This window comes from Piliocolobus tephrosceles, chromosome 13, assembly GCF_002776525.5.
Source record: "Piliocolobus tephrosceles isolate RC106 chromosome 13, ASM277652v3, whole genome shotgun sequence".
In the NCBI taxonomy this organism is placed as follows: Eukaryota; Metazoa; Chordata; class Mammalia; order Primates; family Cercopithecidae; genus Piliocolobus; species Piliocolobus tephrosceles.
Window position 1 is genome coordinate 122,494,928 of NC_045446.1, and position 14,710 is coordinate 122,509,637.

Consider the following 14,710-nt stretch of genomic DNA (forward strand, 5'->3'; position numbering starts at 1 on the left):
GTGACTGACTCATCTTCTGCCTCCATCTCTGTCCCAGCAGCCCTTGTGCTGGGTGCTGGGTGGCCTGGGCTTCACCTTTGCCCTTCCTTGTCTCTGGTTTCTAGACATTCCTAGTCCCGCTTTCTTCCTAACTTTCCACCTAGTTCTAACCTTGGTTTTCTGGCTTCACTTGCCACCTACCACCAAATGTTTAATGCAATACAAACGAGGAGACTTCAGGAAATCCTGAATGCGTAATTAAGATATTTTTGTGTATTAATTTATTTGAGAAAATATTTGAGGAAAAATAAAGTCCAGCCATAGACCTAAGCATGAGATCTGTTGATGGTGAAGCAAGTCCTACAGCCAGCATCTGGGAGAGACACAACAGAAGGACGGGGGAAACTTTACTGAAAAATCTGTCACAGTCACTCTGTTCCCAGATATCACCACCAAAATGTAGCCAAAAAATAATCATGAACAGTTGAAAATAAAGGGGAACCAAGATTATAAGATGCTTTTTACGAGGGGGAAAAAAGCTATAATGCATCTTCCTTGATTTCTCCCGTCTCCCCTATCTTCCTGAACTCTTTCTCTTGTGTTTCTGCTCTTCAGCCATGGCATAAAATGTGACCTTGATAACAAACAAACCTCTTGCCCTCCCAGGCACACATGCTGCAGTGGTGCTTCTGGAATACTGACTGAGTACAAGTGTCAGCGGCTTCTCCCGCACCTCTAATCTACAGGCACATGTGCCTGCCAGACAAGCCTGACTTCAACCAGTCAAGTTTAGCTGTGTCTAATTGCCTTCTAAAGTAGCATCCACTGTTTCTATGAAATTTGACCACATCAACATAGCTTCTACTGCATGTGAGAAAGACCTGGGGCTGGGTGCTGAGCAGCTCACAAGCAAAGCTAGATGGTGCCATCTTACATCTCTGAGAGTCTCTGCCCACACAGAGTGAGGCTCAGAACCCTGTATGAATATGAAGACATAATGAAGAATGAATTTTCTAGTTCCAAAGGAAGGCTAGAGCAGCTCTCCACCCCACCTCTGGCAAGACAAAGACTCAGTGTGTGGGTAAGGTACAAAGAGCTCCACTGTCCTCAAGACCCAGTTTATGCTGAAGTCCTTGTGGGCTTTTGCTGCCCAGAAGACCGCCTGGTAACACAGATAGAAGGACTCCTCCCAAGTGCAGTTTGCATGGGAGGTTCCTGGTCTCAAGGGCCCTCTTCAGAACTGCAGGCCAGCTCACCATCCCTGCTTGAGCTGGGTCTTTTTCTGAGGCTCCCAAGAAGCTGAGCCTGCCGGATTAGGGCGGAGTACAAGATGGGCGTATGACTGAGTCCAGAAAGGCAGTCCCATTCTGCCACGCAGGCAGAAAAACAACGGTGCTGAATCCGTGGTGCTCATTTTGGACTTAGCCCAGCATGGGTGCAAGGCTTTGTGGGACCTGAGATGATGATGTGGTTTCCCCCTGGGCCTGAGCAAAGACGAATCTAACCTCTAGGGATGCACTCATCAGCCCATGTGTACAGAAATCAGTCAGGCCCCTTTCTAATACGTGTTCAGTAGTATCAAAGAGGACCCCTCTTTCCACAAAAGATATTCTCCAGCCAAACACCGTTCCCTAAAGTTCTACTTTTAGTAGTGACTGCAGCCGTAAGAGGCAGGCATTATCAGCCAGGCCTGGTCTTCATGGAGCCGGAGAGCACTTTTAGCTTGACTTGAGGCTCCATGTTGGAGCTGTTTCTGAACCCGTTTCAGGTCTCTCATCACAACCCAAAAGGCAGAGTCCATGTTCTCTGGCAAGGCTCAGCTGGGGAAACATAAGCCACTTCCCAGTGCTCTCCATGGGAAAAAAAAGAGGCAAACCAAACATTGACTCATGCCTGGGAAGTGAATGCAGGAGTTCCCTGGATAGGCCTCCTGCTCCAAAACAAGAGTCACAGACTCTCTGGCATGCACTCCGCTGCTAGTTATCATCACAAGCCGTCCTAGCCAGAGAGAGAGGAAGTCACAGAAAATGGAGGAGAAATGCCCAGACAAGAGTCGCCTTCCGAAGCAAGGCAAGGAGACCTGGCAACCTGGAACTGCACAGCACTTCAGAAGGGGTGGGTCCATCCAGCTCCTCTCCTGATCTTTGGGTCCACTTTGGGAATGAGGCAAAACAGTTCTTTTGGATTTTACAGAGAGAATTAAAGGTATTCAGTACATTAAACTGCTTGCCCAAGATCACTGGGTCCATAAGCTGAGAGGCAAAGTCAGAGGCCGTGTCCTGGATCAGAAAGTCCGTGCTTCCTTCCACAAGGTGGTGGCAGGATAGCTAATGGCTTTAAAAATAAATAATTTAAGTGAAAGAAGAAAAGAGACAGTCATCTGGGCCATAACAAAGAAGCGGCCCAATCCTCATGGACATCGTGGGCTAAACTGATGGCAGTTATAAGGTAGTATCCATTGACTCCCAGGAATTCTCCCCAGACAAAAGGAGGGTGGGGCCCACCAGAAAAAGATGCAAAATGCTGATAGTGGTTGTCATCATTCCTTCCCATCTGGGCTTCACCCAAAGAGGCATCCATCCCAGTGCCAAGTAAGACTGGGCACTCTCTCCTCCATGGGATAAAGCCAGGGGACTCCCAAGGAAACTCCAGCTTCTCTTGGAGCCTGTAAGCTGATGGGCTATTTCCATCTGCCACATTCTCTCTTCCAACATCCTCCTCTCTTTCAGGGGTACGGGAAATCCCTTGGCACTGGGCTGTTCAGGAGAACCAGGTTAGCTTATTCGGAGAAACCAAAAGCTTCTGTCGGCCTTTCTTCCTAGGAATGGAAATTCCTATAGGGGCGTGGCCTCCCCACTGTCCTGCTTCAGCCTGCTGCCATCTGACCATATCTGGCATGGTTTTGAGTCTGAACTCTGGCTTCCTGTTCTACATTTGTCTATGGCTCTTTTGGACCTACTGTTTTGATTGCACCCATGCCTATGTTGTCAACTGTGAAGGCAGTACGGTGGTGTTAGGGGCAGTGCGGTGGTGTTTGGGGCAGTGCGGTGGTGTTAGGGGCAGTGCGGTGGTGTTTGGGGCAGTGCGGTGGTGTTAGGAGTGGGGAGGTAAGAAGACTTAGTGCATTTGGCTCTTCCCTTAGTAGCACACAAAATAGTCATGCTGCACATGTATGTGATTTGTACACCCTACGCCACCATTTAGCATGAACCATTAATATAGAGACTGTGGGATTCTCAGTATAGCTTTTCTCTTGGCTTAGTGCAGAGCCAAGCCCAACCAGATATTTAAAAATAGATGTTTTGATAGTGAAGTGATGACAAAATCAGGTACCTGTCATGGTGTGTAGACCAAACAAGTCAAGTTGACACATATCTGGCATTTGGTATTGTACTACCCTGAACATATTCTTCTGCATATCAAGGAGCAAGGTATTTCTGGAAGTCTCCCAGTTCCTTACAAAGGTTGTTCAAAGGATGCAAATGCCTCTGAAGGAGACAGGGCTTCTGTTTGTTTGGTTTTGACCTGGACTCTAATCTTTGGGTAAAGAGGGAGCTTCAAGCTACCTGTTCCACAGTACTCTTTGTACACCAAGGTAAGAGAGCTTCAAGGGAAGAGTAATGGCCAAGGTTATAGTTCTGTTTTCCAGCAAGGTACCAGATTGGGAGGCAAAGTTCAGTCCAGCCCTTCACGATGATGTTGCTATGACACCCGACAGGTGATGAGAAGAGCTGTATTCAAGAGGGGGCTCAGTCACTATCTGACTACGTGACCTCAGGTAAGACACTCAAATGCCCTTTGCCCGAGTTCTTCATCTATAAAATGAAAGCACCCAACTAGACAATTTCCAAGGTCCCTTTTGATTCCAAGGACCTCTCACTTTTTAAATAAATTACTGCAATTTAAAAAACGTTTGTATGGAGCCAGCCACAGATGCCGCGCTCTGCTCAGAGGTGTCCTGGCGGTGGGCCATGGGAAGGTCATACATACTTTGCATCATGATAATATTTGTGAAATAGTTGCATCTTGGTGGCCACAGGCTACTTTGGGGTCCATTTAGAGCATCTCTAAAATACCTGGTTTCTTCCAGGAGGAAACAACCACAAGCAGAATCCAGCAGGTAAAACACAACTAGGGCTTTTTGTAATATTTTTGAAGGATAGAGAAATCGAGTTTTTCAATTTTACGCCCTACATTAGACCCAGAGAGGACACCCGTTAAGAGATTGAGATTATTAGACTGCCAAGAAGTATGGGATTTCTAAAAACAACCCATTCCTTGTTCCAGGACAAGATCACACCTAAACTGAAAGAGATCACATACAAGCAGGAACCTGAGGACAGATGTTCGTCTCAGCATTCTCCCAGGGGTGTCAGTGCTGAGAGCGGGGAGACTTTTAGATTTCAGTTCTGCATATTCTGACTCTCACCTACCACTTTCTTTTAAAGGCTCCCAATGCATTCGTGTCTCCATTCCAACCAATATTTCCTAAGTTCCAAGGCACAGCCATCTCCCGTCTGAACTACTACAGTAGTCTTCCAACTAGTCTACCCCTTCCCGGTTTGTTCTTTCACAATCCATTCTGCCAACTGCAATAAGAACAAGAATTAGAAATGTAAATCATGAATCACCTCAATGGAGTTCCATTCTTTCTAGGATAAAGACCAAAATGATTCACATGACCTTCAAGGGCTGTCTTTATCTTCTGACCCGTTACCAGCCTGCCAGCCTCATCTTGACCCACGCTTTCTTCCTCTACACTCCAGCCAGGTGGGAGAATGTGCTCTGATTCTTCATGCTACAGGACTTCTGCCCTTCCCATTCATTCTGCCTCTTCCTTTGGTCTTTGCTCTTGGGTTTGGATAATTTCTACTCATCCTCCTTCATATCTCTGTTCAATTGTCACTTTCATAACGAAGGCTTCGCCAGCCTCCTTGGCAAGATCAAGCTCTCCTGACAGGCAATCACAGCACCACACACCTCCCCTTCCATAGTTTTATCTCAGTCGTGATTTCACAATTATATGGGTGTTTGTTTGACTCATGTCTGTCTCTCCCTCTGGACTGTAAACTTCATGAGAGCAGGAACCATAACAGTTTTTGTTCAGGCATACGTTCCCAATGTCTAGCATAGTATTTGTCACATAGTAATCACTCAATAAATCACATGTTGAATAAACGAATGTGCTTGGTACTGTAGAGTACTAAGAGATGAATAAGTCAAGATCTCTGCCATTCAGAATCTCATAGCCATATAATAGCAACTCTGAAATAGGCCAGACTGTGATAAATGAGTAGGTGCAAGAAGTGATACGGCACCCTTTTTTATATCCTGTGGTTTACTAAGCTGCTTTTTACCTTTTCCATATGAACGTCGACCCATTTAAGCATTGATTGACCATTCAGGACCCTCTGCTATGCCACTGCATTTTTGTATCTCTAACCCAACACGGTACTTCCTACGAACAGCAGAATTCTCCTTTTCATCGGTGCAGTTTTTACTTGTTAGCGCCGTGGGCATGACTCTAAATTTCAAACAATCGGGGACGTTTCAACAGACACCCTGATTAAATGTGCTGAGTAATTTTAGTTTGTATTAAACCAATAGCCCACATTAGGGCCCACATCTGTGTTTACGGAACGACTCACACTCTCAGGCGTGTCTGTCGCAGTGTGCGATGTGAGATCCAAAAGTGTGCTGCTCCAGCTCTGTGCTGCTGCATGAGTGTTTGGTCGGTAGCTCAGAGCTGGTGTTTATTGACAAGCAAGAACACTGGAATGACTAATCATTGTAAGCATTCCCTGCACATTCCCATCTCTCAGAAGCAAGGCACATCCCCAAACTTCTTGCCCTCACACTGCAGAGGAGAAGCTGCTGGGCAGGCCAAACTGGGAGCCTCAACGCCTTTGAGGACTCAGTGGGATGGAACAGAATGATTGCCTAAAGTAAGTGAGCACTCAGTATTTATGTATTCATTCGTTCATTCATTCATTCTCTCATTCATTTGTTCAACAAATACTGTTTGAGCACTTGCTCTCTCCCACGCGTGCTAGGCACTGAGAATATATTGGAGAACAAAACAGGTGTGGTATCTGCCTGTATAAACAATGGTCCAGGGAGGAAAGAGAGACATAAAAATCAAGAATTAGTTAGAAATATATGGACTCACAGTTTTAGAAAAGAGAAACCTGGTTCCAAGGACTTCCACAATAAACAGGGAGGTCTCGCCTACTTTAAAGCATAAAGAATGTTCCCCGGGAAAGCAGTATTTAAGCCGAGTTCTGCAGGATGGAAAGGATGTGTAGTCAGAAAAAATGATAAGAGGATCAGACTTTCCCAAGCTCAGGTAACCTGACAGGTGAAGCCTTTCAAGAAGGAGGGAACATGCCTTGTCTGCAGAACTGAGATTGTCCAGAGTGACTAAAGCCCAGAGCCAGAAAGACAGAGAGCTGGAGATGAAGCTAGTTGGACAAGCCAGATCATGGCCTTGTGGGTCATTTGAAGTGTTTCGAAGTCTATTCTAAAGTCATCAAGAAGTCTACTCAGGGTTTTAGGCAACGCGAAGATCAGATCAACAGGGCCACATCTACCCTGCCTACCTCACAGTCTCTTAGTGCGGAACAAATGAGACCAAAGATAAATTTTTCCAGATGATCCATAGGCATGAGACCACTGTGTTTCTAAAACCATTCATAACTCCCAAGTGTGGTAAAGTACCATTTGTAAATTCCCCAGGAATAAAAGTTCAAGAATGACCACTCAGGCCATTTGAGAGACTCTGCCCCTTGAAGTGCCAGATAGCCTGGTTTTCTCCACGTTGGATTTCAGTGTGCAATCTGATTGTCACTTATCATTTCCCATGCTAAGCGCAAGCAGCCATTCCAATCAATGGCCTGTGTCCTACTGCCTCGATTCATCTTGGCCTTTCCGGGGGTCTCTCAGTACAGCATCTCTGCTCATTAACGAGAATGTACCTGCATCATAATGATAATCCTTTGCACTTACCCAACACATTGCCCAGGGGATTCTCAAAGCATTTTGTAAACTTTTAATTAAGTTAGTCTAGTGGCTGCAGGATGGTCCCCAGCCTCTCCGAACCAAGAGGTCTGGGGTGATGGGAGACAAGCCCAAGTCCTGCCTCTAGCACCTACTTACTGGCTCTGGGGCTCAGAGGCGAGTGGGTGGATGTGCAGGGAATCTCTGCATTGCTAGGAAGAAGCACTCACACATGTATGGCCGTGTCTGGCACAGGCAGCTTGTGGGCCTCCTGCCATGTGTGCCCACAGGGAGAGCACCAAGGCCGGGGGCTACAGTTGGGAGTCCTGAAAAGGCAGATATAGAAGGCAAGAGGGAGGACTTGCTTTCCTTAAAGAGCTGTGAATGTGATTTTGGGAGTAGCTAAACTCTGGCTTGGAAATGCACACGTGCCTTGCGTGTATATGCGTGCAGGAAGGGGCATGCCTCTACGGTTGGCAAGAGGGTAGTGAGGAAGAGAGGAGGGAATGTATGTTCACATGCCTAGAGGAAGGCAGTAGCAAGCACATTCGTCTTCAAGCTTCTCTCTGGCTTTGGATTTCTTTTGGCTCCCTTCTCAGAGCTACCTTTAATCCTTCCCTGAGCCATACAAATATCACCATCTTGGGGTATCAAGTGAGTGGTGTATAAATCCAGCAAGTGAAACTACATCCATGCCCTACTGTGTTAGAGCCATCTCCACCCCTAAGGGAAAATGCAGAGGCAATGAGGCTTTGCAGATCAGTAACAAATTCTAAGTCTGGGTATCCCACCAACAGCACAAAAGGCAAGAGGTACAAATGTCCTCGGCACCTAGCCCTGCACTGAGGACTGGGATCAGAAAGAGTGGGAGAGCAGAGCCGCCCAAAGGTGAAGCCACCTGCCCGGCCCTGCCTGTCTGGAAAGTGCCAGTCAGTATCAGAGGTGCTAACGTCCACTGCTCCTGACAGCCTGGTTTGTCAGCAGCCACAGACCATCTGGGGGCTGACACTTGAGCTCACTGACAGGAATCACAGTTTGCTTCCATATCTCTTCTGTCTCCAGCCCCAGGCAGCTGCAGGCAATGGCAGCAGTCCATCTGCAAACAGGGCTGCAGGCTGAGGGGGTCCCTGTCCAGCAGACCAGCAACAGGAAAGTCAGTGCCCATAGGCCAAAGGCTATTAGATGGGGCTCCTGGAGTTCCAGCTGTCCAAGGCTGATGTACAAGTCCATGCATCTAGCACCCCGCCAGAAATACCACAAAACACTGTTTTGGGAGACCAAAGGTGCCATGTCTGTTGCCCTAGTTTTCTACAGCAGAAAAACTGAGACCTAAAAGCTCAAAGTCAGAATGTATATTTCACTGGGGGTCAAAAAGAAGAAAAAGCTTAATATCTTCCTATTTTACTGGATTAATGGTTTTTGAGGCAAGAGAATATCTTAATGCATTGTGTTTAATCAGAACCTATATAAAGTCTTGGTCAATAAATGAAGGACTAGATTGTCTTTTACTAATTTTCCTCACTGTGACAAAGACATACATACATGGTCAGTATGATTCTACCTTATCTTCTCCCATTTTAAACAATAAGGAATGCCCTCTCTCCTTCTCCAACATGTGAGTTGCCTTCTCTCTTTGCCCTATTCCTAGAGGACCAGGATGAGTTTTTTTAATAATAAAATTTTACAAATGTTTATTTGTTATCATCTAACCCAGGTGTTCAGCTACTCTGTCCAATTGGAAACAAGGTTCATACATGGCTGGAACCCATTCTACAGATTGGTAAACTGAGACTTAGAGGATGCCTTGAGCCAACCAAATAAGCCTCAGAAAGCAACTAATCAAAGAGATCACTCTCAGCTTTCAGCATACTTAGAGGCTTGGGGGGAGTCCCGCCTAAAGAGAAGTGCACTCAGCCCCAGGCAACCCTGACACAGATTTGAGGCTGTAACCACCAGAGGTAGTTCCCAGTAGCTGGCATGGGAGACCCAGGCCCAGAGCTGCTAGACAACAAATGCAGGCAAGTGCCAGCTGTTTCAAGAATCTCGTTCTGTATTTTTCTAGGTTACAGAGATGTGGCCAAGGTTGCTAAGAATTCGAGAAAGCACAAAGGCAGACAGGACCCAGGGAACATGGGAGAACCTCGGGCCCATCAGGATCTCTGATTCATCTCAGGTTGAGTAGTGCTGCCGAGCTCCAGGCTACTGAAAGAGCCATCTTCATGAGGCAGCTGATGCTATCTCCTTCTCGGTGCCTGCTACTGCCACTGGGCCGTGCTGAATGCAGACGACGCGGTCCAACCTTATTAACATGTCAATCATTTTTAAGGGATTGGGGGCCACAACATGGCATGAATCCATCATGGCCTAAAGGATGTTGAGGACTTGCTCATGACCAGATGCTCCGTCCTTGTTCCTATCTCTTTCTTAGTGAGTCTGGCGTGTGGATTCCCCCACTAGACTCCTTGTGCACATCAGGCACTCTTAGCAGGTTCCCTGGCTCTGGGCTGGTGAGAGGCTAAGGAGGAGCAAAGGAATTCATCAAAACTTGGCTGTAGAGCCCACCCCCAGGCCTTACCCCAAAGCCAAACATCCCAGCCCAGAAACTCAGGATTTGGGGACTTCCCTGAAGGAAGAAGAAGGCAAAGCCTGTTTAAGGTGTAAGAGATGAAGCCGTAGCCAGAACCAGGGCTCACAGATCAGTGCATGAAGACACAGCTCAATCCAGGTTGGGTAAATGGGGACCCCTCCCAGCTAACGTCCCTGCTTTAACTCACAAGACGAGGAAGACACAAACGTGATGGGCCAAGAAGAAGGGGACAAACAGGAAGTCATGGTCTGAATTTGAGCAAAGAAGCCTTCCAGGTTAGCAATCCTTGCATCATGGCGCTGGACCCTGGCAGGCCTTGGGCAGCACCACGCCTCAGGAACTGAGCCTTGGCTGCGGGCGATGACAACACCTTCTCCCCCTTACTCCACCCTGCCCCATGGCCACAGAGCCATTTCTCAAAGTTGGAGGAGAAAAAGTAGGAAGAGGACGGGTTTTGACTCAAATACTCAAATACTGTAGACCACGGGTACAGGTTTTAAGTGACAGACAGAGTGGTTTGCAGGTCATCAGAAGGACTTGGGATGCTAGGTCCAAATGCTGAGATGAGGACAGGGACTCCACATTTTAACCGGCCTCTCTCCTCCTAGGTGATTCTGATGCACGTATTTAGCAGTATTCGCTTCCTGCTTCCTACAGAGCCCCCAGACCCAAGGTCAAGAAGACCACCAGCCCAGACTCTCTCTGCTCCTACTGGAACAACAGACTTAGCCCCACCAGGGGCGTCCAGCACCTCAGTCTGTGCCTCTAGCGTGACAAGTCACTTGGCCACTGGCCCTCTGCCCTGTCTTGGGTGTGGGCTCATCACTGTCTCCACGTGTGACTGTCTTTTCCATCCCAGAAATTCTGCCTAGAAAAGCTATTTGTGACATCAGTCTCCCCGTGGAAGGTACCAGGCGACAACAGCATTAACCTTAAAATTATTCTGGGATGGAAACGTGTTTTACCGAGAAATAGAAGCTGCAGAATAAAATGGCATCAAGGCCTAACCAGGTCAAGGTTCCATTATTACATCAGCCTTCGGTCTTTAGACACAGGGAAAGTAAGTGGCTAACAAGCTGGTATTAATCCCTGTGGGAGAAAAAGCATCATCATTTGAAACAAAGGAAAAAAGTCTAAAGCTATAACAGGAAGTAAAGGAAAAGAGACAGGAGAAGTCACAAGTAAGCCATGGCAGCTCATCAGAACTTCCAGATCCAGCCAGTTTCCCACAGGAACTCCTCAAGACGGGAAGCGTTCTTTCACTGACACCTTCTAAGGCTAACTTTTTCTCCTCCCTGTTCGTGTTCTTACCGGGCTCCTGACACAATTAGCATAAGAGGAGCCCTCAAAGCAGGTAACAGACTCTTCAGAGACAGGGGACGTTGCAGCGATGGCCGTGCCCTGCCCTCCCCCAGAAGACCAGGGGATAGCTTGTCATTGTCATCCACCATGCTCAGGACATTCAGACAGGGGCACAGGTTCATCCTCCTTTCCTTCAGCCGGCTTTAGTTATGGGTACTTCTCCTGCAAGCAAGGTCTGCCTGCTCCCCACCAATGCAGAGCCACGGGACCCCTAGAGGGAGGTCTCACCCTGGCTCCTGGCTCCTTCAGGGCGCACTGCAATGCAGCTTCGGCAGACTGGGGCTCACCCCCCTGCCTTGCTTTCTAAAGCATAATGTTCTGATTTCCGCCGTGAGGGGCGCATCCACACAGCCAGAATTCCTTCGGGATGGGAGTCCTGATCTTTGCTCCAGCACAGTGAGAGGAGGGGAAGCGGGTATGAGGAGGTCCCCCGGAGCTGCCGTCCAGCTGGGGACTTGCCTACGCAGGAAAGTTTGTCTTCTCCTGCGGCGGACCCAGTGCACCCACCTGGCTCCCTCTACCAGGCTCAGGCAGGTACTGAGTGTTCCGTGGGCTCTGCCTTCCCTGCTGAGCACAGCCGCTGAGGCTGAACCCGCTAGGATGCTGCTGGAATTTGGAAGAACAGCAACCACAACCCCCTCTCTGAACTTCTTGGTCAGCCTAAAACAAACAGCTGGGAACATGGTTATGCAGAGCCCATGCCTGCTTTAAAAAGTGCCATCTTCACAAGGCGTTACAAAACATTACAGGCTGGATTACTTGTCTTAGTTGATCCTCTCTTCTTTCTCCCCAGCAAACTTCCATTTTTCTGATTTCACTTTGGCATCTTAGGACTACTCAGGGAATTACATTATTAAAAACAACACCCCCAAAATATTTCCACAAAACCCTACCAAGTAATACTGAATATAAAAACATAAAATTGTATGCTTTACCTAAAAAAAGATAGGTAAGGTTTTAAAATCTTAGCATTCAGGTCTGTGTATATATGTATGAAAATTTAGGTTTAAGCTGATGTTTAACCCAATGCATGTATCACAAATTTGGGGGAAAAGAGAGATCCTGACTGTGCGGGGGTTTGGTATGGAAACCGACACTGTTGCTGCTGCCTAAAACCTTGGCAAGCATATCCTAGCCCCCATTCGGCATTGTTTGAAAGATGCCTGCAGGCATTCAGTTGTCTGCTTGCAAAGGACTCCTGTGCAATTATCAAATCTATTAAGATGCCTTGGATTTTGCAATGCTTCTGCTAAGCTCATTTTGGTAGGATTGCAGCATCTTACCTGTGTCACTGCAGGTTTGTTTTTCCCAAACAAGTAACTGCTGTGAGAGGTGGGATCACATTTAAATCATTAGACAAGGTGGGGAAGGGGCTGGGGAGAATTAGGCAAATCCAAATTTCCAACCTTCCCTCAGCAGGGGCATTACAAATTCTGCCAAGGGAAATGCACATTCCTGATGTAAGGAACAGGGAGATACTGACAGGATTCCGAATTTCAAGGGCATAATCTGCCCATTTGGTGGAAGGATAAAGAAAGGATGGCAGGCAGTAGAGGGTCTGTGTTACGACAAGAAATGCAGGAGCAGATGAGTGAGCGGAGAAGGAGGGATGGGGCTGAGAAGGAGCTCCAGGGGGAGAGGGTAGGGGAAAGCAGTTCCGAAGGAAGGGAGGGAGGAGGAGAGCGGGGAGAGGTGGAGAGAGAGAGAAAAGAGACAGAGAGAGAGACACGGAGGTGCAGAGATCTGGACTGATTCAGAAACAGAGAGACACCACCACGACTGAGAGAGAAGAGAGCGTGCCCCTTCCCCCCTGCAGGTCCCAACAGAGGCAGCAAGAAGGATTTATGGCTGGGAGTTCAAACCCCTCTTCTCCTACCCCCAGGACCACAACTGGTTAATGCCACTTGGTGCCTTTCACCGAAACAGCAGTGCCTCACAGCATGGTGCAGATCTCGAACCCAGCTCACTGGATCCCCGAACAGAGAGCAAATCCCGTGCTGAAAGCATCTGCGTGTGTGTGTGTGTGTGTGTGCGTGCACACAGCAAGCCTACCTCTTTCACTCACATGCATCTCACACTCCCTGTCCTCACCCCTTCCTCCTTGCCTCTCCATCTCCCCGCTGCCTCTCCTGCTCTCACGTCGTACAATCGCCCCAGGGAGGGAAAACACCCTTCCCCTGTAAGGTACCTGGGATGAAGAGCAGGGCAGTTGTCGCCGAGAAGACGACCCAGTAGGCAGGATGGTACATCTCGACGCTGCGGTGCTCTCAGCTGCCGGGCTTGCTACTGCTTCTGCTGCTGCTACCACTGCTGCCTTCCTCTGTGCTGAATTCTGAGCAGGTTTAAATCCAATGTTTGCAAAGGGAGGGAGAGAGCAGAAGAGAGAGAGAGAGCGCGAGAGATGGGAGCAGGCAGGCAGCGTCTCTGATTTTTTTTCTTGCACATACACACAACTGGTAAGAATCATCAGCACCAATCTGTACAGGGCTCAGAGCAGACCTCCTCCAAGGCACGCATTGGCTCCACTCTCCTGAGCGACGCAAGGAGACTTTCCTACTTGGAAGGCTTGACTCCAAGGGGAGTCGAAGCCAGCCCCTCACTCACTCCCTCACCGGAGCACAGCCCTGCGTGTTGCTATCTGTGTGAGTATGTTGGTGTGGGGCTCACGTGGACACGTGAGCACACACGAGTTCCTTGGTGGGCAGTGGAGAGTGCCTGGCACTGCCAGCAGGGCTCAGGGCACACCAAGAAAGAAAGGTTGCTTGGCAGAAATGTGACTAATGCCCACGCCAGTTCCTTATCATTTTTCCTTCTTCCTAGTCTCCAGGCAGGGATGGAGCAGGAACTGCTACCCACAGGAAGAGCTCAGACATTTAAATCTGCACCCCACCCCTCCATTCGGCCATTAACAGCACTTGGAAGCAATTGGTTTTCCCAGCAAGGAGATGGGCATGTTATAGTTTTAAACCAACGATGCAAGGAGAATTGGCCAGTTCCCCACAATCAGAGCATTCTGAAACTCTACCAAGGCAAGATGCTATAGAAGCCCAAACAATTGCTATGATTACAGCATAGGCAGGGACAGATTCAGATTAGATCTCAAGGAGGCGGAAACTTGCTGAAGTCATCAGAAATCTTCACGAGGAGAAGGCCAGGGAAGGATACCTGTGGATTCGTTCTGGTTTTTTTCCTTGCTTCTCCTTTTCAGGGTCCGGTCTGTCCCTTCCTCTGGAACAGCAGTTTACACAGACAGTTTACACAGGGAGGCAGTATCTCTGGGTGTGAGAAACCCCAGAACTTTCCCCTGCTCTAAGATGGCCTGCTTGCCCTCCCTAACACATGCTTGTAGCAGCACGCCTTGCTGACTGAGTTACGCTGCCACTGAACTATACGCTGAACTTGGAGGGTCTGTGATCAAGACAGCACTAAGTATTAGAGAAGGGACTGAGCAGACTATTTCTGTCCCAAGTGCCCTCCAAAGACCTCAAGTGGCTTGGATTCCTTCCCAGTTCCATGTGTCCACACCTCGAGGTCTGTGAGTGACACTCCACAGGAGGTAAGTCTCCCTTCCTCCTTTGCTGCAATTCCCAAAGTTTTCCCAAGTCTCCTACTATGGGCAGGTATTCACCTCTATCACTTTAGTTAATCCTCACCGAGTCCTTCCTTGTAGGCATTATGACCCCTGAATTTTCCAATGAAGTTAAGAGTGATTCAGTGACTTGCCACACAGCTAATGAGTTCGGGTAAAAACCCAGGTCTGTCCTACTGCAAAATCCACAACGTTTT

General features: G+C 48.1%; 1 protein-coding gene across 2 annotated transcripts in view; it reads right to left on the bottom strand.

The window, feature by feature from the left end:
- Positions 1 to 13,350, bottom strand: part of OPCML (opioid binding protein/cell adhesion molecule like) — a 1,160,427-nt gene extending 1,147,077 nt beyond the window's left edge. For both annotated transcript variants that reach the window (XM_023185901.2, XM_023185899.2), the window contains exon 1: positions 13,113 to 13,350. Coding sequence is in view for 1 of the 2 variants with exons in the window: in XM_023185899.2 (XP_023041667.1) it covers positions 13,113 to 13,173 (61 nt within the window). In the remaining variant the exon portion in view is untranslated. The remainder of the gene's footprint in view (positions 1 to 13,112) is intronic.
- Positions 13,351 to 14,710: the final 1,360 nt, after the last annotated feature.